The 25,920-nt window shown below is 36.8% G+C and overlaps 1 protein-coding gene across 4 annotated transcripts in view; it reads left to right on the top strand.

The window, feature by feature from the left end:
• Positions 1-25,920, top strand: part of SREK1IP1 (SREK1 interacting protein 1) — a 46,306-nt gene that overhangs the window by 1,959 nt on the left and 18,427 nt on the right. Inside the window, exons 1-5 of one of the 4 annotated variants that reach the window (XM_015140028.3) lie at positions 107-182; positions 1,442-1,587; positions 3,049-3,256; positions 12,251-12,298; positions 24,439-24,582. In XM_015140028.3, the coding sequence (XP_014995514.1) occupies positions 3,241-3,256; positions 12,251-12,298; positions 24,439-24,582 (208 nt within the window). In that variant the 5' untranslated portion in view covers positions 107-182; positions 1,442-1,587; positions 3,049-3,240. 4 annotated transcript variants of the gene reach the window in all.

The following is a 25,920-nucleotide window of genomic DNA, read 5'->3' as shown; positions in this document are numbered from 1 at the left end:
GGAAAGATAATTCTGGCTAGAAAGTAGATTGGAGACAAAGTTTACCAGTTAGGAGTAATTCTGGTGAGTTATGATAATGTGTGGCTAAGATGTGGTCTCAACAGGTAAGGAGAGAAGCGGATAAATTGAAGATACATTTTTGATGGTAGAATCACTAGGAGTTGATGATTGATTCAATGTGGGTAAGTAAAAGAGGAAATGAGGTTTACCTGGGTTTTACTGTTAAGCAGTTGGGTGGGGCTATTTACTGATATGACAACACCTCACAAGGGGCAGGGGTTAAGGGGATGATGACATCCAATTTGGGGCTTGTTGTGTTGAAGTTAGTCAGACATAGGAATACAAATAGTTAATAGTAAGAGATATAATTTGTAGCTCAGGAAAGAAGTCAAAGACAATGATTTGGGTGTTATCCACACACATAATAGGAGGTAAGGCTATGGGAGTGGAGCACTCTGCTTAGATGGTGTGTAGAATGTGAACGGAAGGTCTGTGGCTGAAGCCTGGTCAATATCTAAGAGGCCAGCCGCGAAAGATAAACCTACACGGTAGATTGCCTAGGCATCCTGATAGGCCAAATCAGCTCTGGTGATCTTTGTACCACACAGCTGCGCTCAAAGTTGACCTGTTGTCATAACTGCCCATTTCATTACTTGAGCAAGCCTTTTGGGCACCTGTGTGATATGGGCACTCTGGAGGAAACAGTGCCATAGTCTGTGCACTCATAAAACTTTAAGCAGTATATGAAAATGTGCTACTTAAGAAAGGGGACAAAAGTGATTTTTTAAACCCTTATTAAAATTCTCTTAAACTTAGACCAGTGTTATAGATATGTTAACCTTCTTTCAGTTCAAAATAATGCTTCAAAGTATAATAATGTAAAATTGTGCTATTAAGCTAGACGATAAGGTATAGATAAACTGTTTAAACCTAGCAAAAATTGAGATAATAGGTGTGACAGTGCTGTAAAAGTACAATGCAAGTGTCATTAGAAAATACAGATACAGAAAATCATAAGATAATTTCTTGGATGATCGATCCAGACAGGGTATTAAAGGAAAATAGGACTAATCTAAACCTTTCAAGGTGATCATGAAGGAGGACAAGTATTATGTTATGCTCTTTAATTTTAGGTTTAATGGATTCAGTTTGGCATTTCTTGGGGTGGTCCTGCTAGTGATTATGACAAGGTATGATTATAAAGTAACAAGGCTGCTTTCTGCAAACCACACATAAAAATCAGCCTTGTCTGTTTTATGATCATGTGCTTCACCTGTGTTTTCATAGCATTGTGTATAAGCTTATACCATTGTGTAGGTAATACAATGAAATGTAGGCATTTAGGAAAACCTTACTCTTAGTCGTTATTATAGAAATAATATTTGATCACAGGTTTCAGTGAAATTTACTTTATTTGAAAAACTGCTTTTCCTGTTCACAGTTGTTGAAATTGCCTCCAACATTCATGTCAGTGATTCACCACTCTCCATGAAGAGTTGAACTGGCACAAGTGGCAATGTATGTTACTGATGTAGTTGGCACAAAACTGTTTTCTTGTTATCTCCTTCACTGAAGCCTATAGCCAAGGTAGGGAGTTTTTCTATGGCCAAGTTAACATTTCAGTCTGGCACATCACAGTGAATAAGATTTTTAAAACACATTATGATAGTATCTTAGTAATAGAACAATTCTAAATTACATCCAATTGCTCTTTATTCCTAAACTAGAGTATAGGTAATTTCTTTTCTCTCTAGTCTGTATTGCACATTGCTGCTAAAATAATTTTCCCAAATCATATATCTGATCCTGCCATTGCTGGGAGGCATGAACTTAGTTCTTCACCCCATCTGTGAATTTTGTAATTCTCTTCAAGCCACTTAACCTTTTGGAGATTCAGTTTTTGTGTCTCTATAATAGAGTTGAAGGCTAAGGTTTCTTAAGTTTCTAACGTGTTAAAATGCCAAATCTCCCCATCTCTCTCTGCAAGAATGAAGTGCACACTCCTGAGCCTGACTAAATCACTGTTTCTACTCTTTCCTTCCACCACTCCCCTCATGCATTCTACAATCCTGCAAAAATCTGATTTGGCCAGTTATTCTGTGAACCTCTCAAGTGCTTTCCTACCTGCGAGCCTTTGTTATTACCTCCTATTTTGCCTGTAACTGCCTGTGGGAAGCTTTCCTGATCTCTTAGCTGAAACTCTTGCCTGCCACTTTTTCATAGTTACTAAATAGAGCTCTGTGTCTTTTATGGAACCTGGCACATTCTGTCATGGATTACAGCTGTGAGTGCATTACCATAGGTAAACTAGTATAGTGTCGCTTCCCATGGGCTCCATGCAGCCCAAGATGACTGTGAATGCAGCCCAACACAAATTCGTAAACTTTCTTAAAACATTATGGGATTTTTTTGTGTGATTTTTTTTTTTTTTAAAGCTCATCAGCTATTGTTAGTGTTAGTGTATTTCGGTGTATTCTATAGTTTATACCCTCATAAAACTTTAAGCAATACATGAAAATACTACTTAAGAAAGGGGACAAAAGTGATTTCTAAGCTCTTATTAAAATTCTCTTAAACTTACACCACTGTTAGAGATATGTTAACCTTCTTTCAATTCAAAATGATGCTTCAAAGTATAATAATGTTAAATTGTGCCATTAAGTTGGATGGCAAGACATAAACTGTTTAAACCCAGCAAAAATTGAGATAATAGGTGTGACAGTGCTGAGATAATAGGTGTGACAGCGCTGAGATAATAGGTGTGACAGCACTGAGATAATAGGTGTGACTGCGCTGTAAAAGTACAATGCAAGTGTGGCCCAGTGAAGCCAAAAGATTGAATATCCCCGTAGGGGCTTGATTCATCCCTATGGCTTCTCTAACATGGAGTTCAAAGTTATACCCATGATAGGTAAATAATGAATAATTAGAGGGTTGATTACTAGAGGGTTGAGTACTATTTCTGCTGCTCAGCAGCAGATTTCTGCTCAGCAGCAGAAATAGTACTAAACAGATTAAACTAATACAGTCTTCATTCTGTTTCATTAGGTAATTAAATTTCTGTCTCAAACAAATTTCTCTGTCTCTTCTTTTTTTATTTTTTATTTTTTTGGGACGGAGTGTTGCTCTGTCACCCAGACTGGAGTACAGTGGTGCTATCTTGGCTCACTGCAGCCTCTGCCTCGCGGGTTCAAGTGATTCTCTTGCCTCAGCCTCCTGAGTAACTGGGACTGCAGGCACATGCCACCATACCCAGGTAATTTTTGTAGAAACAGGTTTTACCATGTTAGCCAGGATGGTCTAGATCTCCTGACCCTGTAATCCGCCTACCTCAGCCTCCCAAAGTGCTGGGATTACAGGCATGAGCCAACGCACCCAGCCTCTCTGTCTCTTCTTACACCGTTTTTCTTCACGGATTAGTTGTACTTTGTGAGGCATGTAGACTAAAGAATTTTATATGTTTCATATCAATATAAAACTCATATCAGTAGTTTAAACAGCTCTTTGGTTGGTTTACTGTTTCTCCCTTTGGAGTCAAATGATTATGAAGGCATTTTTTAAATTTTAATTTAATTAATTTATTTATATATTTATTTGGAGACAGAGTCTCGCTCTGTCACCCAGCTGGAGTGTAGTGACACAATCTCAGCTCACTGCAACCTCCGCCTCCTGGGTTCAAGTGATTCTCATGCCTCAGCCTCCTGAGCAGCTGGGATTACAGGCGTCCACCACCATGCCTGGCTAAGTTTTGAAATTTTAGTAAAGATGGGGTTTTCACCATGTTGCCCAGGTTTGTCTTGAACTCCTGGCCTCAAGTGATCTACCTACTTCAGCCTCCCAAAGTGCTGGGATTACAGTTGTGAGCCACCACACCTGGCCTATGAAGGCATTTTTAATGGGCTATTAAGACATCTGCTATTTCGGAATACTTGCATTGAGAAACTCATTTAGCTTGTTTTTTAAATTATCTTATTAATTAATGAAGTATTAATGTTTTAGTAAAAAATGTCTACTTTCTACTGATTTTTCTACTTTGACTTTCGTACAATATCTGGAGTCCCAAAGAAAGGAGTGTATCTATGAATTTTTAATATAAATGGTATAAAAGTAAAATACTTGGAATTTTACTTTGCATCAACTTAAGCAGAACATATGTATTATATAAATAGATATTACCACTTATAAAATGTGGCTGCAGTTTGAATTTTAAAAGCAGAAGAAACTGAAATTGTCTTTATAGGTCCCCAGATTGTAACTAAAACCGTAATGGAGTAACCAAATGTAAAACTTGTTACCAAACAAAATTAATCTAATTGACTCTAATCCAATTAAAAATGAAAAGAATGGATCCTGTGACAGAAGTAATTGCAATTTCTAATTAGTACTAAAAAACTTAGCTACTTAAGCTGTATATGTTTAAATTTAAGCGATTGTAAAAAATATTTTAATGAAAATGTCTGGCTTCCCTAAATTCCAAAATAGACAATAAGAAAAATACAATATTAAGTTCTAAGCATCACTGTTAAAGTTCCCAGTGACTAAGTTGTTGACTTCGGAAAGATAGGTGTTGTAAAATTTCAAGGAAATAAATTAAAATCAAATATGAGATTCCTTTGGTGACCACTGACGAATCTCAAGCAACTGTTGAGGACTCCATCTTTCTCTCAATTTTTCTCAGTCCTTTTATTTTTGCTCCTTCTTTTTGGTTTTCTTAGTATTTTCTGTTTCTTCATTGCCTACTGTTCACTTTAAATTTTTTTTTCTTTTGTGCTAACTACTAAGATATAATTTACATGTTTTAAAAACAGCACAGATCACAAATGTTCAGCTTGAAGAATTTTGACAAATAAATTGAGTGTGTGTGTATATGCACACGCATATTTCTTAGCTGGCAACTGGGGTCCAGAAAAGTTGCCAGTTCCCAACTTCTGAAGTACAGTCATGCACCACAAAATGATGTTTTGGTTAATAACTGACTGCATATACAATGTTGGTCCCATAAGATTATAATACTCTTATTTTTACAGTATCTTTTCAATGTTTAGGTATATTTAGATACACAAGTACTCACCATTGTGTTACAACTGCCTGCAGTATCTATACAGTGACTTAGGAGCAATAGGCTATACCATAGAGCCTAGGTGTATATAGGCTATATCACCTAGGTTTATGTACACTGTGACATTGCCACAAGGACAAAATTTCTGTGTTGTGCCTCACAACACATTTCTCAGAATGTATCCGTGTCATTAAATGAAACATGACTGTATTTTCTTAAGCTTATAACCTCAAATCAATAAGTATTTGTTGAGCACCTCTTAGCAACTCTACATCATGGTAAGCACTGAGTTGTATTCAAAATTATGTGGCTACTTTAAGTTACTGAAAGATAAAGGACCAGCCCAATTACCTGATTCCTCCCACCACCACCCAAGTTGTTTAACAGAATACTAGATCCAGAGTAAGCCCTTAATATTTAGCAAGTATAAGAATGAAGACCTCTAAAATTTGTTCCTGACATCATGAGTTGATAAAATTTTATAGAAAGTCTGCAGTGTAGCCTCTCTGAAGAATTTACAAATGCAATCATTGCCTTTTGTCAGATAATATTTACTTGACAATTACTTTTCTTAGTGTTACAGTTTTGTTTGGGGGAGATTTCCAGATTGGTTTTTGAAAGGGTAATTTGATCACCTTTCACATTTTAAAGGTGCCAAAAGGTATATAGTGACATGTCTCTTAACTCTTTCTCCGTCTGGACTTAGTTTTCTTTCTTCAAGTAACCAATGTATATCCTTACAGAGGTATGTCTAATATCTTCTGTAAGAATTAAAGAAAGAGGTAAGAAACATGAAAAGATGGCTTGCCAGTCATGACAGATTTATTTAGAGAAAACAAACCTGAGAGGCGCCTTCTGGCCGAGTTAGGTGAGAGGCACACTTGTTTACAAACTAAAAGTTCTTAAAGATTCAGGGTGGGAGAGTTTATCAGAGGCTTGGACTGCTTCTCTGTCTCTTCCTTGTGCTTATCTGTGAGGGAGAGTCGTGTGTCAGTTCCCATACATCTTTCTGCAGCTGCAGGCATATCCCCCAAGTCTGCTTTTATCTTTTCTATCCTAGTGCACCTGAAGGGGAAGGAAGGTGCTTATTAAGGCCCACTATTTTACTGGGGCCCATTGTATGAGGGTGAAGTTTGGCAGTTGCTCAAGAGACTTCCCCTCCAACTCCCTTTGGGCCTGAGCTATCTTATCTGTATTTTATTGTCTGCTCTTTCTGGCTGCTTATAATTAGAAGAGAAGTAATTTCCTTGAAATGCGTGAGGCTAGAAAGGGAGCTGGAATTTAAAGTGGTGGTGTTTGTCTGAGAAGACAGTGCTCCTACTCTATCACCTTTTTTTAATACAAATGGCAACACGCCATTAACACTGTTATGCACCTTGCTTTTTTTCTTTTTACAATATATGTTAGCGATCATAACATCGTTAAATAAAGACCATCCCCATTATTTCATACCATAATTGATTTAGCCAGTTCCGTATTGACATTTAAATTATTTCCACTCTGTCCCTATTACAAACAATGCTATAGTGAATAACATTCTACATAAGTCAGTATGCATTTGTGCAAATAAATTGGGAGAACTAATTCCCAAATGTGAGACTATTGTATCAGAGAGGTATATACGCCTGTAATTCTGACAGGTTTTATCAGCTTGCTTTCCATAAGAGATAGTACTAATTTATGCTCCTGCCAGCAATGTATGAGAGGATGCCCCCCTACACTTCCTTCAACCTTTTCAATCTTTGCGATTCTGATAAGTGAAAATGGAATACTAGTATAGTTTTTAGTGTACATTTTACCTGTTGTTTTAAATAGGACTGAGCATATCTCCACATGTTTCAGAGTCATTTCTATTTCCGTTTCTGTGAACATCCTTTGCCCATTTTTTTCCTATTGGTTACTGGTCTTTTTTTTAATGATTCGCTGAGATGTATGCATAGGGATAATTGCCCTTTTTTGGTCCTGTGAGGTGCAAATATTTTTTCTCAAGTTTCCATGTGTCTTTTGAGTTTGCTTTTGGTGGTTTTTGCCATTCAGTTTTTTCTTCCAATGTCAAATTTATATGTTTTTATATAATGCCTTTTGGATTGCAGGTTATGATTAGAAAGGAAAATTTTGAGATGGGCACACTGTATTACTCTGGACAGCCTTAGCAAACTTCCAAAAGGAATGGAGCCAAGAACTGCACAGGAGCCCAAGGCAGGGAAGTAGGTAACTTAGCTGAGTAAGGGCCTCACAGTATAGCCCTACTATAGTCAGTTTGACATGGATTTTGAGTGCCATTATATCAGCCAGGGTCCTTATTCCAAACAATAGAAACTGACTAGTTAAGTAGAAAAGGAAAGATATCAGGTAGCTCACTGAATCTAGGCAAAGCCTGCATAATAAGGGTCAGAAAATAGAAATGACCCAGGGAACCCATATCCAAGATCCTGCACAAGCCCAGACCTGGTTAGGGCTGCTACTGCCAGTGACATCAGTGCCCCTGGAAACTGGATCCTGACAACAGAATGAATTAACTGTCCCCACTTCATTGTGTTACTTGTCTCAGATCTACTAAGTCAGTTGCCTCAGATTCAAACTCTTGGGTAGAAGCATTCAGTTGCCCAATCATGAAAATTAAAGACTAATGAAGCTGAAATAATAATTTAACCAAAGACTGGTGAGGAACTAGCTGATATAAAGTACTTTATTTAGAATTCTGGTTATATTTCCCTGTCATGTAAAAGTTTCAACTTTAGGAAACAAGATGACCTGCCAAGAAAAAGTTTCATAGTTTGTTTATTCTAAAACTATGGGATACTTGAATGATGAGTTTTATCAGTGCCTTTTGTCATGAATTCAATTCTAATGCATACTGAGATAAGATTATTTCAGATCTGTCTATTAGAACATTTTTATTCTGTTGTAGTAATAGTAATGATGCATTTAGCATAATTTTATTCAGTTGTTTTAGCATCTACAGTTTCTGTGGAAATAGATTTAACACTGACTCCAGTTCTCTGAGCTTTTTTTCAACATGCAGTTGTTTTCATAGTGAAAGACCCTCAGATTATATTATTCATCTGATTTTATTCCAGTCAATACTGCTACAATGTAACATATTTGTTTTTAACTATGACAGGGTTTACGGGGAAACAATGGGATTAGAGCACAATGCACAAAAGCTTCAATGACACATTAAAAAAAGATAGGAACCAACACGGTGAAACCCCATCTCTACTAAAAATACAAAAATTAGCCGAGTGTGGTAGCAATCCCAGCTACTCAGGAGGCTGAGGCACGAGAATCAATTAAACCCGGGAGGCGGAGGTTGCAGTTTGCTGAGATCACTCCACTGCACTCCAGCCTGGGCAATACAGCAAGACTCGGTCTCAAAAAAAAAAAAGGGGGGGCCGGGAGTGGTGGCTCACGACTGTAATCCCAGCACTTTGGGAGGCCAAGGCAGGCGGATTACAAGGTCAGGAGATCAAGACTATTCTGGGTAACACGGTGAAACCCCATTTCTACTAAAAAAAAAAAATACAGAAAAATTAGCTGGGCATGGTGGCGGGCACCTGTAGTCCCAGCTAGTCAGGAGGCTGAGGCAGGAGAATGGTGTAAACCCGGGAGGCTGAGCTTGCAGTGAGCCGAGATCACGCCACTGCACTCCAGCCTGGGCAACAGAGCGAGACTCTGTCTCAAAAAAGATAGGAATCTCATAGAAGCAGTAGCACAGTTTTACACATGTTAATTGGTTAAAAAAATGCATAAATATTACAATAAATATGACACTTTACCTTTTAAAAGACCTGGAGTTTGCTGTGCAAGTGAACTTCAGAAGAGTTGCAGTTTATGAGTTATGAAGTGGCAGTAAGAGGGCAATAAGAAATCCATAAAAAGTTGTAACGCCAGATGTGAATGGATGTTCTCAACATTTTTGGTGAACTGAGGTCACTAGAAATGTTTTGAGATATATGTGCTTGTGCATTTTGTATACTCCTGTGTGGTTCAGATCAGCTAGATGCAATGTTCTGCATTTACTTAGTGTTTTATGTGGATGAAAGTCACATTATACTCAAATGTTTCCCTAATGTATCAATTACATTAGAACAATATTTGCATTTTTAAAACAAGTATTATAGTAGAAGAGACTGTACTTTTACTAGAATAATCAGAGACAGGGTCTCCCTCTGTCAGCTAGGCTGGAGTGCAGTGGTGCAGTCATAGCTCACTATAACCGTGAATTCCTGGGCTCAAGTGATCCTCCTACCTTAGCCGCCCAGGTAGCTAAGACTAAAAGCACATGCCATGATCAGCTAATTAAAAAAAAATTTGTAGAGATGTGGTCTCGTTATGTTGCCCAGGCTGGCCCCAAATTTCTGGCCTCAAGGAATCTTCTCAAACTGCTGGGATTACAGGCGTAAGCCATGATGCCCCACCTCAATAATGTATACTTTAAAACAATATTAAAATTTAAGGGGAAAATAACTAATTTTTAACTTCATAACACCAAAGAAATAGTTTTAAAATTATATTTATTTTTAAATTAACACTTTTATGTTTGGATTGTATGTATTTAAATATTTAGTTAGGATTATTTCTCCATTTCAAGGGTTTGGAAATTATATGCCCTTTACCAAGAAAATGTAATAATACCTGTAATCCCAGCACTTTGGGAGGCCGAGGTGGGCAGATCATGATGTCAGGAGATCAAGACCATCCTGGCTAACATGGTGAAACCCCATCTCTACTAAAAATACAAAACATTAGCCGGGCGTGGTGGCGGGCACCTGTAGTGACAGCTACTCAGGAGACTGAGGTAGGAGAATGGCGTGAACCCAGGAGGTGGAGCTTGCAGTGAGCCCAGGTTGCGTGCCACTGCACTCTAGCCTGGGCGACAGAGCGGGACTCCGTCTCAAAAAAAAAAAAAAAAACAGAAAATGACATAATACTATACTGGGGCTTTCGTTGGTTGATTGAAGCCACTATTGGAGGATAAAATTAGTTTTAACTATATATGCATACAATGGAATATTATTCAGCCATAAAATGGAATAAAACTCTAATACACGCTATAATATGGATGAACTTTGAAAACATTCTGCTAAGTAAAATAATCCAGGCCCCAAAGACAAGTATCGTATGATTTCCCTATGTATGAAGAACCTAGAAGAGACAAACTCATAGAGACAGAAAGTAGAATAGAGATTACTAGGGGTTAGAGGGAAGGGGGAATAGTCAGTTGTTTAATGAATACAGTTAGTGTTTGGGATGATGAAAGAGTTTTAGAAATGAATAGTGATGATGGTTGTACAGCATTGTGAATGTACTTAATACACCTAAATTGTATACTTTAAAATGGTTAAGATGGTAAATTGTATGTTGTTTATATTTTATCACAATAAAAAGAAATCAGTTTTAATTTGTCTCTGGTATTTATATCTTCAACATTGCCTGCATGTGCTACTAATTATACAGGATTACTGTATTTGTAAATATTTATCAGAACTGGATGGATATATGACTAGTTTTTCTCTTGTCAAAATTTGAGTGTTGAATTTAGGTATTTCTTATAATACCTAGCAATTACAGTAAGTCTTCTGGAATTTCACCAATTCCTATAAGAAATTAGATTTTTTTTCTTCTAATGGAAAACAGGAAAATATTTGTTAACCTTAATGTCCATATATATATATATATATATATATATATATGTAAAAAAGTAAATGTCCGTGTATATATATATATATATATATAAAATAAGTAAATTATTTTACATTTGAGGGACAGGCCAGAGTACCCTGGAATTTCTTCTTCAGTGCTGTAGAATTCCTGGAATGTTTAAACTCTTAACTATTTACTAGATTTTTTTTTTAACTTTCTTTTATTTTTCAAATTTTATTTTAGATACAGTGGATACTTGTGCAGGTTTGTTACCTGGATATATTGCATAATGGTGAGGTTTGGGGTACAAATGATCCCATCACCCAGGTACTGAGCATAGTACCCAACAATTTTTCAACCCTTGTCCTCCCTCCCCTCCCATTGGTCCCCAGTATCTGTTATTGTCATCTTCATGTCTATGAGTCCCCAATGTTTCAGCTCCCACTTATAAATGAGAACAATGTGGTATTTGGTTTTCTGTTCCTGTGTTAATTCTTAACTTAGGATAATGGTCCATGTTGCTGCAAAGGATGTAATTTTGTTCTTTTAAATGGTTGCATAGTATTCCATAGTGTATATGTACTACATTTTCTTTAATCCACCATTGATGGGCACCTCAGTTGATTCCATGTCTTTGCTATTGTAAATAATGCTGCAATGAAGATGTGAGTGCATGTTTCTTTTTGGTGAAATGATTTTTTTTTTTTTGGATATATACTCAGTAATGGAATTGCTGGGTCGAATGATAGTTCTGTTTTAAGTTCTTTAAGAAATCTCCAAACTGCTTTCCACAGTGACAACTAATTTACATTCCCACCAACAGTCTATAAGCATTACCTTTTCTCCACAGCCTCACCAATATCTGTTGTTTTTTGACTTTTTAATAATAGCTATTCTGACTGGTGTGAAATGGTATCTCGTTGTGGTTTTCATTTGCATTTCTCTATGATTAGTGATGTGGAGCATTTTTTATGTTTATTGGCCATGTGTGTTTGTCTTATTATATTGAATTAGAAAAAAATCTTAATGATTTGAGTAAATTGGCCTTTGTGTTGATTTATAAGAGTCATATAATTGAGTAGGTCATTAAGCTGGGTTAGAGATGATTTTTTTGTTGTTGCTGTTTCTTAAATAAATAAATTCTGTTGGGTGCAGTGGCTCTTACCTACAATCCCAGCACCTTGAGAGGCCAGAGGAGGATCGCTTGAGGCCAGAAGTTTGAGATCAGCCTGGGCAATAAAGCACAACCTCATCTTTACAAAAAAAAAAAAATTTAAGTTAGCCAGGTGTGGTGGCACATGCCTGTAGTCTCAGCTGCTGGGGAGACTAAGGTAGGAGGCTCGCCTGAGCTGGGAGCTGGAGGCTTGTAGTGAGCTGTGATCCTGTCAGTGTACTCTAGCCTTGGTGACAGAGTGAGACCTTGTCTCAACAGAAAAAAAAGAAATTCTACAACAAATGGTTTTTCTTAGCTTTTTTCATACAATAAAGTTTTTAATTTTTGCATTTTTTTTTTACTTCCTAAAATTCTATCCAATTGTATTTCAGGTTGCAACAAGGACAGTGTCAGAGCAGGCTGTAAAAAATGTGGCTACCGTAAGTATTCTAAAAGACGACATGTTTTGCGTTATTCATACTGGAATCATGGCCTCTTTGGGCAATATAACACAGCATCCTGATTTCAGGGGCCCAGTTGCATAGTCCTTTAGCCCTAAGCTAACATGTAGTTGTTACAGAAATTCCTCTGTTAGCACTAAATATTCACTTTTCTTCCCTGCTTTAGACCCAGTAACAGGTAGCTATGTATCTGATGACTAGCAAAAGTAGCATGAAGATACAGGTGGTTAGTAGTAGATTAAGGAGTTTGGAGAAAGTATATTTTTTAAAAACTATATACATACTTATTCTTTTCCTCCTTTCCACATACTAAGAGAAAAGGTGGAGGCAATGCAAACTATTTATGAAGATTTTTTGTGTTTATTACATTTACTTTAAAGATTTAATTGATCTCAGAATTTCTGCTCATGAGCAAAAACTTGATTTAAACAATTATTAATCTCCATTATGATTAACTGAATGAAAAGGGAAACTTAAGCATGTATAATTATATAATATAAATTTGTAATTTTATACTCTAAGTAAATATTCTTTAGTTAAATGTAGCAATGCCTAAAGCTTTAGTAACAGCTATGGCAACAACATTTGCTATTTTCTGAGTTGTTTGCAGACCATGCAAATTAGCCTGGATTGTTAATACACTGCAGTTCATTGAAGAGTTATTATGTTTTACCAACTAAGAGTGATTTGACAAAAAGATGTTCATGCAAGAACGTGTGATAAGAGTACTCAGCATAAATCTCCATCAGAAGGGCACATTAAAAGCATGCTGAGAGAACAAGTCACATACTTCCAAGCAAAAGCTAAAACTGGCTCAAGTGAAGCTTGCTCAAGTAGCAAAATTGCATATATAATTATATATATATATATCACTCATATAAATGAAAACTGAAGAATGTACTTGCATGCAAGAAATGAGTGCAATGAAATCTTTTCTATTTTTTAATTTGTTTATATTTATTTCCACTTTGTTTACTTTGTTTCAACCATTGCTAACTTAAGCTTTGTTTACTTTCTTTTGATCATTGCCAACTTACCTGCCTCATTTCTTTATTCAAGAATTAAGAACCTACAAATGCTTCATTTACTTCAAAATCTGGAAAGGATTTCCCAGTCTGTCTACAAATATCAGTCTCTACACTTGGACTTCTTTTAACCTAAGACTTTGAGGAAAGCAATTAAATTCATTTTCTGGAAATAGAATATTTGTTGATGTAGTCTCCTCATTGTTATTTAAGACAACAATGCAAGTATCTGCAGTAATTAGAATTCTTTAGGAGAAGCCAAGCCAGCAAATAGTTTTGTCAATATTTCCACATTTAGTTATTTTTGCTTTATTATTTAGATCTTTGATTTTAGTGATTTAGTCATTAAACAATTTCTGATTTGTCTCCTGTGGAAAAATTTAGTAATATTTCCCTTCTGTGTTAAATTTACATCTCTACAGCTCTTAAATCTCTACAGCTATTAAAGAGGAAGGTCTTCTCAATTTACAAGTCTTTCTAATATAAATTGCTTTTACAAATTAGCTTATCTTTTATTTCGGGGCCAAAATTTTTATATAGAGGTAAGAGAAAGATCAAGAAGATGATTCATAATATTTTTAATGCACAAAAGTTTGGGTATTTTTCAGTTGTTTACAAAAAAATATGCTCTCTCTTTTGTTGCAAAAATAGTTATTCAGATTGTACAATTTAAAGAATCTCAATACTTGATAGAAAAAGATCTTATTCTCAGTATGTGTCAATAGTGAATTTATCATTTTTAAAGTTTCAAGTGAAGTTTGAATGTATTATTAAATAACATGGGTCTCTCTTTCTGTGGCAGAATTTCCTTAGCAAAATTAACTTAAAAGAAATTCACAGAAAAAGAGTTATTTCAATAATGAGTTTTTATTAGAATTTCTTTTTAAGTTGGTAACTTCAGAATATTTAAAAACTACAAGGACAGTAGGCCTTGGGATTATTTATGAGGTAAATGTCTCAAATAATTATGATAGTTCTCAGAAAGTATGATTAAAAGATTAGTAGACCCATTGGTTGATCATAGCAGCAGGAAATAAAAACAAATATGTAAATACCTTTAACATTTACATAAATATAAATTCATCACTTTTTTATTGCCTGTTTGTATGTCTATTTATTGGTGTTCAGTCTTGTGTATATAAACCACATCTGAAATGCATTTTCTATTTTTTATAGTTTGCTTCTTCAAAGGTAGGCAATGCCTTTTACAAGTCTGACTCTTTTATATACCCCTATTCATCCTCATTGCAGACAAACGAATCTGACTCAAAGTTACTATTTCTCTGGGTTGTTACACCACTCCCCCACCACCCCATAGAGTAGTCAGGCAATGCTTGAGTGTAACAACCACACATTCATGCATATTAGCATTTTTTATTTGTCCTTAGTCAACTTCCTCTCCTGCTTCCCTCAGTGACTTTCCCAAACTGGTACCTGTCTCAAAACATTCATCATTCACTGTCCTGTCCTACTCAAACTCCCTACATAAGGAGGCAATCCTGTCTTCTAATTTACAAACAAAATTGAGATTATCAGGCTGGATCTCCTACTTTCTATCACTACCTGAAAACATCTGTATCTATTCTCATCTAGTTTCTTCCAAACTTCAGAGGTATCCTTGTCATACCTCTTAAAGGAACTTGCTTAATCTTTCCTTATCTTCAGTATCTCAACCACAGCCTGATAATCTTATTAAAATTTCAGAGATAAAACAGTTGCAGATGATAACAAGGACCATAGTGTGGCCGTGGAATCTAGAATGTCAGGGAACCCAGAAAAGCTATCTGACAACCTACGCTGTCCATTCAAGCTCGAGGCAGGGCTTGGGGTAAAGAGCTAGAGTATGAGCCAGATTCAAAAAAATTCAATGAATGGGGCTATTAACCTGCAGCAGGCAGCTGAGTGGACAGTTAAGGATTACTACTTGGAAACAATATTGAGAAGCCTGGAGAATACTAATAATACTGAGGTAAAGGATAATTAACTATAGAGAAATGCCCTCAAGGAAGAGCCAAATATCCCTTAAGTGTAGTGGCAATATTATGTGAGCACATAGGGCAGTTACATGTTTAAGAATCTATTGAAAAAGACTAGGAAAGGGGCAATGATCAGCTAGGTCAGTGGGGAAATAAAACAGATAAATATGAGGATAAGATTTCCAAGGAAGGTGGCCGGGTACAGTGGCCCATGCCTGTAATCCTAGCTCTTTGAGAGACTGAGGCAGGCAGATTGCTTGAGCCCAGGAGTTTGAAACCAGCCTGGGCAACATGGTGAAACCCCATCTCTACAAAAAACGAACAAACCAACTAGCCAGGCATGGTGGCGTGCACCTGTAGTTTCAACTACTTGAGAGGCTAAGGTGGGAGGTTGGCTTGAGCCCAGGATGCAGAGGTTGTAGTGAGCTAAGATTGTGCCACTGCACTCCTGCCTGGGCAACAGAGCCAGACCCTCTCTCAAAGAAAAAAAAAAAAAAAGTCTTCAAGAAAGAATATATGACTACAGAAGAGGCCAGCATTTTTAGGGGAGGAACCAAAATGTTAGGGATGTGGAAGCTTGGTGGAATGAACTGGGTTTAGGAATTTAAAAGCTTATAAAATAGCTGTGTGTTCTTAAATCTGAGGATTTTATATAGCGCTAAAGCCTGGTTAAGTTAGTAGCTGTTAGCATAGTCTATATATTCTGTAAGCCCAGAAGTAGACATTTGGGTACCCTATTTATAAAACAAGAGGGGTTTGTGTGTGTGTGTGTGTACATTGACAGATTTTTATCTGCAGTCAAAATGAAACTGGAGGTTGTTTTTTTTGTTTGTTTTTTGTTTTTTTCTTTTTTATTACTTGGCATTTGCTAATATAGCTACTCCTGGAGGGAGGAAAGGGGAGAATATGCTTTTCCTTGTATTAGTGAAATAAATAGTTATAACCTGGTACCGTGTACTAAATACCTATTTGGTGCTAGTCTCTGTACTAACTGCATGAAAGATATTATTTTATTCTTAAAATAACTCTGTAGAGTAGGTTTCATGATCTCCAGTTTTATGAACATTCAAGACAAATGGTTCTGGCACCAGATTACTTAGGTTCAAACCTCTGTTGGCACTTACTAGCTATGTGATATTAAGCAAATTGCTTGATCACTGTGTTTCAGTTTCCTGTCTGTAAAGTAAGATCATTATAGTACCTGATCCCATAGAGTTGTTGTGTAGATTAAATGAGCTCATGCAAGTATTTGGATCAATGACTGGCTTCAGTAAATCCTCAATAATTGTTGTTATTTTTGTTATTGTTACAAATCAGAAAACTGAGGCCCAGGGTTACCGTGTTAGTCAGTGGGAAAACTGAGATATGAACTCTGGTTATCTGGAAGATTTAATACTATGCCATGCTCCTTTTCATTTGCTTTTTTAAAAAATTGTGTTAAAATATATATAACACAAAATTTGCCATTATAACCATTTTTTAAATATACAATTCAGTGGCAGTAAATACATTCACAATGTTGTAAAGCCATCATTACTAATTACAAAACTTTTTCATTGCCCCAAATCTGTAACCATTAACCAGTAACTCTCCACTCCCTCCTTTCCCCAGTCCTTATTAACCTGTCTGTCTCTGTGAATTTGCCTGTTCTAGATATTTCATATAAGTAGAATCATACATATTTGTCCTTTTGTGTCTGACTTATTTCCCTTAGCATAATATTTTCATAGTTCATCCATGTTGTAGCATGTATTATAACATCATTCCTTTTAATGGCTAAATTATTTCTCTATATGTATATACCACATTTTGTTTATCCATTCCCCTGTGGATAGACACTTGGTTGTTTCCACATTTTGGCTACTATGAATAGTGCTGCAATGAATGTTGATGTACGAGTATCTGTTTGAGTCTATGTTTTCAATTCTTTGGGGTATGTACATAGGAGCAGAATTACTATGTTGACTTTTTGAAAAACTGTCAAACTGGTTTTCTTTTTTTTGAGACGGAGTCTCGCTCTGCCGCCCAGGCTGAAGTGCAGTGACGCCATCTCAACTCACTGCAACCTCTGCCTCCCGGATTCAAGCGATTCTTTTGCCTCATCCTCCCAAGTAGCTGGGAATATAGGCGCGTGCCACCATGCCTGGCTGCTTTGTATTTTTAGTAGAGAAAGGGTTTCACCGTGTTAGCCAGGATGATCTCAATCTCCTGACCTTGTGATCTGCCCGCCTCTGCCTCCCAAAGAGCTGGAATTACAGGCATGAGCCACCGTGCCCGGCTGAAAAACTGCGAAACTGGTTTTCGTAACAGCTATACCATTTTACATTCCCACTAGAAATGTACAAGGGCTCTAATTTCTCTACCTTTTTGCCAACACTCATTATTTTCCTTTTTAAAAAATAGCGATTTGTGATCATAAGAAATACATATTTGGTCATTGTCCCTGGTTCTTAACACAGAGCTTCTAAAACTCTTGGAATTTCCTGAGTGATAGGGGTGATAGGAGAATCTTTTATTATTCATATCATGCCCCTTTCAACCATGCCTGAGTTTATACTATTAAGGTGATCTCTTGGGAGGCTCCTAGATCATTTCAGGATGGGGGCCAGTTGTCAGAGGAACAATCCATGTGATTAGAAAGTTGGAGCTTTCAGCCCCACTTCCAGACCTCCAGAAAGGGGAGAGGGATGAGGAGCTAGAGATTGAATGTAATCACTAGTGGTCAGTAATTGAATCAATCATGCCTATCTAATGGGGCCTTCATAAAAACCCCTAAACTACAGGGTACAGAGAGCTGCTGGGTTTGTGCACACATAGAAGTGCTGCGATTGTGGCATACAGAGAGCACATGGAAGCTCTATGCCATTTCTTTGCCCTGTGCATCTCCTCCATTTGGCTGTTCCAAGTTCCGTGCTATATAATAAACAGGTAATAGTAAGTAAACTGTTTTGTTGAGTTCTGTGAGCTTTTCTAGCAAATTTTCGAATTTGAGGATGGGGTTATGGGAACCCCCTGACCTTATAAAGCTAGCTGGTCTGAAGTATGGGTGGCCTAGACTCACTATAGGAATCTGAAATGGGAATAGTCTTGTGGGTCTGAGCCCTTAACTTGTGCTAACCCTGGGTAGTAACAGAATTGAATTGAATTGTTGGACACCCAGTTAGTGTCCAGAAAGTTGGAGAACTGGCTGTTGGTGTGGAAAAAACCCACACATTGGATGTCAGAAGCGTTATGAGTAGAAACAGTTCAGACCATCCTCATAGGTACGAAGTGGTATCTCATTGTGGTTTTGATTTGCATTTCTTTAATGACTAATGATGTTAAGTATCTTTTCATGTACTTATCGGCCGTTTGTATTTCTTCTATAGACAATGTCTATTCAAGCCCTTTGCTCATTTTTTCACTGGGTTGTGTTTTTGTTGTTGAGTTATAGTTGTTGTTTATGTATTCTGGATATTAAGCTCTACCAGAGAGATGATTGCAAATATATTCTCCCACTCTGTCACTTTTCACTTTCCTGATAATTTTGCACAAAAGGTTTTAATTCTGATGACCATGTTATCAATTTTTTTCTTTTGTTGCTTGTGTTTTTGGTGTCAGATCTAAGAATCCATTGCAAAATCCAAGGTAATGAACATTTACTCCTATGCTTTCTTCTAAGAGCTTTACGGTTTTATATTTTATTTTATTTTTAATATTTTAAAATTTTAAAATATTTTTAGTTAATTTTTACATATGGTCTGAGGTGAGGAGTCCAACTACATTCTTTCCTATGTGGAAAAGTTGTCTCTGTACCATCTGTTGAAAAGACTATTCTTTCCACACTGGATGAACTTAGCACTCTTGCTAAAACTCAGTTCACTATGTAAGTGTGGGTTTATTTCTGGACTTTCAATTCTATTCCATTGGTCTGTGTGTCTGTTCTGTGTGTCAATCAACTGCTTTGATTGCTATAGGTTTATGATAAGTTTTCAAATCAAGAAGGGTGAGTCCTCCACCTTTTTTTTTTTCTTCTACATTGTTTGCTACAAGAACATTTAGATTGCTAGCCATAAGAACTGTAATTTGCAACACAGTTATTACCTAGGCTTCACTAACTTATTCCCCAATAGAAAAAAAAAATCAGTAAGAAACTTTATTTATAATTTTGCAATTGATTTGTCTTATCACCTTAGGGTCACTTTGCTTGAAGCAAAGCTAAAATGGGTGTGGGGCAGAGACTGCTACCAGTGTGGTCATTATTTAAGCATTTTATTTATTTTAAATATTCATTTCAATGAGAGGATGAGAGGTGTTTGTGTACAAAGCTAGCTTAAGTACATCATCAGGATGTTAAGTGATCATCAGGAGGTTTTTTTTGTTTGGTTGGTTTTTTGTTTTTTGTTTTTGTTTTTGTTTTTGAGGCAGTTTTACTCTGCTGCCCAGGCTGGAGTGCAGTGGCACAATCTCAGCTCACTGCCACCTCCACCTCCCAGGTTCAAGCGATTCTTGTGCCTTAACCTCCTGAGTAGCTGGAATTACAGGCATGTACCAGCATGCCCAGTTAATTTTTGTATTTTTAGTAGAGACAGGATTTCGCCATGTTGGCCAGGCTGGTCTTGAACTCCTGTACTCAAGTGATCCACCTGCCTCAGCCTCCGTAAGTGCTGGGATTACAGGCGTGAGCCACCATGCCCAACCTGTATCATCAGGAGTTCTGATCAAAGAGGCCAGCCAAACCAACCCAGAAAGGCTTCCATTCTGCTACAAACACGTGTAACAATGCAGGAGGGAAAAAGTGTTATGTCAACAGCAACCACAACAACAACAAAAAACCCAGCTCAAAAGAATGAAAGGGAAATCCCCAGGTGCTAGACAAGAAAAGGAGCTGGAAGTCAGAGTGGGAAATCTTAGCTGAAAACAGTGGATCCACAGGCCTACTGGGTAGGCGTTTAAGAGCTGTGGAGTGACGCTTTCAAGCCCTGGGAATGGCAGTATGGCAAGGGTGGAGCCCCTCACATAAAGTCAGACTCCTTAAAAAGGCTATAAAGCAGGGATTAGAAAAAATTTCACTCACTGAAAGAAGCAAGAATGCATATAGTGTGTTTGAAATCCCATAAAATAATTGGAAGAAAACGAATAATCGAGAATTGGCAACCTCAGCTTACACCTTGTAAGTATATCTAACTATGAAGAGTGAATTTACACTGCTTCCAGTGAGGCAGGAACTATTTTTCCCATGCTAAGAAGTTAATGTTAAAAATTGTGCTGATATCAAATCAAATTTAAAAAATTAAGTCCAACTACATGTTGTGATTAATAAAACTACACATAAAACTAATAACTACACAGAAGTTTTCAAAATAAAAGGATAAGGCAAAAACACATGTTTGATTGAACATTGCTGATAATCCACTGTTTTACCTACAAAAATGGCAATTTCATATTACCCAACGAATAATGAACAAAAGAGCACTAGTGGAACTGTTAGCGGTGGCAGGTATCCAAGTTACCTGTGGCGAATCTGTACAGGTCTGTAGCAGCCTCTATTCTTGCCACCTCAGAAGAAAGAATTCTACTGAGGGTCATAAGACAGAAAAAGAGACGGAGGCAAGTTTCAGAGCAGGAGTAGATGTTTATTAAAAAGCTTTAGGCCGGGCACGGTGGCTCAAGCCTGTAATCCCAGCACTTTGGGAGGCCGAGACGGGCGGATCACGAGGTCAGGAGATCGAGACCATCCTGGCTAACACGGTGAAACCCCGTCTCTACTAAAAAATACAAAAAACTAGCCGGGCGCGGTGGCGGGCGCCTGTAGTCCCAGCTACTCGGGAGGCTGAGGCAGGAGAATGGCGTGAACCCGGGAGGCGGAGCTTGCAGTGAGCCGAGATCAGGCCACTGCACTCCAGCCTGGCCGACAGAGCGAGACTCCGTCTCAAAAAAAAAAAAAAAAAAAAAAAAAAGAAAGGAATATATACTTGGAAGAGGCCCAGGCTGGCACCTTGAGGTCAAGGCCCCATATAACCTTGAACCTAGCATTTTACATGCTGACTTACTTCCACCGTCTTGCACCCCTTTCCCTTCATTCTTCCCTTATGCATGGTGCCCTGCCTACACTTGGGAGGTGAGCATGCACAGTATGTTTACTAGAGTTGTACACGTGTTTACCTGAGGCTTTTTCTTCCCTTTTCTGGTGGAATGCCCCCAGAAGGTCATACTCCTTCATTTTTGTCTCTTAATGCGCATGCTCGAGCCCACTTGCCCAGTTCCTGAAATCTTATTGGAAGCTGCTGATTATCAATTTCAGGTATTTTTACCTATTCAGAAACTGCCTCTCCCTGGCACTGGCTGTGACCAATTATCATTTTAGAAAGACAGTGTGACAGCTGCCGGACCATCACTTGATGGTTGCCTGATGTTCCTTTGTGAGTAGGGGAGCCCTCTCCTGCTCCACTCATGCCTGGCTAGCTACCTACTGTAATAGAACCATTATAATTTCAGACTCTTGAGGGAAAAGCACTTCTGGCGATAAGGGGAAACTCAAGAACAATAAACTAAAAAGATAAAGTAATGATCTTGAAAGCATTTACTGATGTCTCTCTCTCTATATATATATAGCAAAAACTGTATTACAAGGAGAAATGGACAAACCTACCCTAGAGAAAACCTGGTGTATGTCCACAGAGACATGTACAGCTGCTCATTTCAGCATTGTTTATAATAGCAATTATTGACAAATTAATACTTGTATAATCTTAAGTACTTCTATCAGAAGTTATTAGACAAAAAAAATAAGGTGGAGAAGAGTTGAACAAGCAAACAGATATAGAACCCTTTTCAACAAATAGCAGTATGTGGTTGTGTTGTTTAACAACAGGGATACACTGTGAGAAGTGTGTCATTAGGTAATTTCATCTTTGTGTGGACATTGTAGATTATAGTTTCACAAACTTGGATGTATAGTCTACTACACATCTAGGCTGCGTGGTATAGCCTGTTGTTGCTAGGCTATGAACCTGTACAGCATGTTACTGTACTGAATAGTGTAGGCAATTGTAACACAGTGTAAGTATTTGTGTGTCTAAACATATCTAAACATTGACAAGGAACAGTATTATAATCTTAGGGGACCTGTGTTGTCTATGTGGTCCATCATTGATGTAAACACCATTATGCGGTATGTGACTGTGTTTTTGAAATACTTAACAAATCTTTCCTAAATTCACTACATCCTAGGCCATGAAAGAAGTCTCATCAAATACCAAAGAACTAATAACATACAGATCCCATTCTCTGATAACAGTGTAGTAAATTTAGAGATTGACAATAAACACAAAGCCTGAAAACTCCTTATGTTTGGAAGCTAAAAAGAGTGCTTCTGAATGATTCATTTGTTCGGAAATCACAGTGAGGAAAACTTGTTCCAATAATATGGCAGACTAGACTAAGAAACAACTAAGAAACTTGTATAAAATGTGCAATACATATTTTAGGTACATTAATATACTAGGAAGAAAAAAAGAATTAAAGAATATTCAAAGGCTAACAACCAAAGAAAAGGAGAAGTTCCAGGAATTAAGCCTTGAGGGTATTTGATGAATCCAAGACTCTTGAACTTCGATTTTTCATAGGCCGACAGGATGCAGAGGATGAAAGCAAGGCGCAGGGCCCTGCCCAAGCAAAATTGGAACTCTAATTAGAGAGTCTCTGATATAAACCTAGGATTCCCAAAGGACTTCACTCACAAAATAAGAGACAACTAGAAACAACCCCTAGCATAGACTTGTAGTGAATCATTAGTGGATCGTGAAATGAATTATTTGGTCACCATTAGCACTGGTTGTTTTAAACACTGAATATAGAAATCCTTCAATTAACTTTTGTTTCAGTTTTTTTGTGTTAGGGTGTATTTATCCATGAATGTGTGTGTGAGTGCACTTGGTTGCATTATTTTTTACTGTTCTCAGTTCTTAAGAAAACTTAAAAGCTGCTACCCTAAAGAAAACCTAGTACATGTGCAACTGCTTATTTCAACACTGTTTATAATAGAGACATGTACAACTGCTTATTTCAACACTGTTTATAATAGCGAACTACTGGAAGCAACCTATGTTTCTGTCAATAGTACGATAAATAAATAAATATAATTTTCATACAGTAGAACATTATCCATTAGATAAAATGAGCAAATTACACCTGTTATATTAGCATAGATAAATCACAAAATATTGGGTGGCAGGAAAAAATTGCAGGTATAGGTATAATTGAGTTTATTTTTTTCAGAATACATATCACAATATGTTGTTTGGGAATGATGGAGACCAACTTTAGTGCAGTTGCTTCAGAGGACAAAAAAATTGAATGAGATTGAGAAAGTGTTGCAAAAATTGATACAAGCTCTCCAGCTGTGTGCGTTGTGTGCACAGGCATGCGAGTGAGCTTTTTCCTTAAATGAATTGAAAGTGAGCATGACAAAATGTTAATATATGGATGCTAGGTATTTAGGTATTGGTTATATTATTTTCCGTACTTTTATAGTGTTTGTAATATTTAACTTTCTAAAACATATATGTAAGTGGATAACTTGTACTTTTCTTATAGGGTAGAGTCTTTAGGGAAATGATGCAAGAATTAAACGTTTAGGTATTCTTTAGTAAAGCGCATTCGGTTATATTAATGCTTGTGTATTATTATGCCAACTTTAATTAGATGAAAGGTATATAATTCCATCAGTACGTTAGTCAGACTGGGAAAGAAAAGGTATGGCAAAGGAATACAATATAAAATCCCAAGTATGATGGTATTTTTATATTTACTTAGTTTGGTTAAAGATATTACTGTATTTTTAGAAAGGGAAATAGAATAACTCAATACTTTGAAATCCATAAGAAGTGGTCCCCAAAAATGCTTATTGAATAAGGAGTTCTGATGAAGAAAGGAAAAAGTTCTTTCTCAGTATTGCATTCATGGAAAAGCATAGGAAAAATAACCAAACTACTACCAACTGAATAAAAGTTAAAGCTTTCTACACTGTATTATTGAAATTGTAACTTATTGGTTACCGTGAGGCAGCAAAACATACAAAAATACATAATGTATCTTTAGTTTTATCATTCACATTTTTTTTGTTTGTTTCACTTAGCTGGTCACCTGACTTTTGAATGCCGCAATTTTCTCCGAGTAGACCCTAAAAGGGACATAGTTTTGGATGTCAGCAGTACAAGTAGTGAAGATAGTGATGAAGAGAATGAAGAACTGAATAAATTGCAGGCATTACAGGAAAAAAGTAAGCAATATTTTTTTTTCCATACTTTAGAAATGTTTGTAAATGTCATATCATGCTTTCCATTACACTTACTAAGATCTCTTTTGTAGTTTATGTAAGAGCTACTGCATAGGAAACAGGTTTTAAATACTGTAAGTTTCTTGCCTAAAATTGAACAGCTAAGCAAGTACAGATCCAGGAGGCAAGTCTATTTCTGACACACAGCTTAAGTTTTTTGTTGTTGTTTTTTCCCCATCACATTAGGATATGTGTCAAATGGCTGAAAAAGTATGATTTAAGATTTGGTTTCTAGTCCTATTTGGCAATTTGTTTTAGCACGTGACTTTCACCAAGTCACTTAACCATCCTGAGGCTCGGCTGCCTTGTGGGATAACACAAAATATTGGATTGTCAAATGATGCTCAGGCAGATCAGCGATGTTAGCCAGTATCAAGCTTCACTAATAATTTCAAGTATACAAGTGATCATGAGGCATAGGCAAAGCAGAGAGTTCTGGGCATGTCAGTACAGCTCCCCAGGTGTTTCCTTTCTACTTCAGAACCCACTCTGATCAATGTTAACAAGAAGTTTCTTTATTACTTCTACCAAAGAAAGTTGATTTGGTCATGAAACATACTCATTTTATGCTTGGGTAGTTACATTTTCCAGGGAACTACACCCCATAAATCCATAGATTCCAGGTTTGTTTACTATCAGCAATCTCAGTTACATCCCACTAAAAGGATGTAAATAATAATTATATAAATGAGGATTCTGTGGCTAACAGATATCATTTATTTTTTTTCCAGGAGATCTGTTGTTAGTGTGTTTCAGAGAGATTTCTCCAGGTCACTCTCTGTCTTTCCTGGGTATATCCTCCTCTCTCCCTAGAGAGAGAGTGAATTGCAGACCTATTATTTAATCCTTTCTTTCCCACGTTATGTATAAAATAGCTCATCTGTGCAGTGGGGTTTTTAGGAATAAAATGTGATGCCATAAATTAAACTACTTTGTAAACTACAAAATGCAATATGATAAATATCACTCTGAAATAAAATATAACTTATTTTAATATAATCTTAGACAAGGAATGAGAGTTATAAATTTTAAATTCATTTTAGTTTAGATTATCAATGAACATTAAACAATAAACTTTGTTTTTAATATCAAGCTTTCCATATTATGTCCAGTTAAGTGAAGAGGTCAAATGTAAGGTGCTAGAACAAGCTGAAAACGAAAAAGAGGCAGAGAATCCCAAAGAGGGCAAACAAGAATCATATTATATATGAGTATATACAGCTTCAGGGTAAAGATAGTTGATTGAATACACACAGTTTTGTTCTCTACTGAAATACCACT

This window comes from Macaca mulatta, chromosome 6 (genome assembly GCF_049350105.2).
Source record: "Macaca mulatta isolate MMU2019108-1 chromosome 6, T2T-MMU8v2.0, whole genome shotgun sequence".
NCBI classification, from domain to species: domain Eukaryota; kingdom Metazoa; phylum Chordata; class Mammalia; order Primates; family Cercopithecidae; genus Macaca; species Macaca mulatta.
This window is presented reverse-complemented; position numbering and strand designations above follow the sequence as displayed.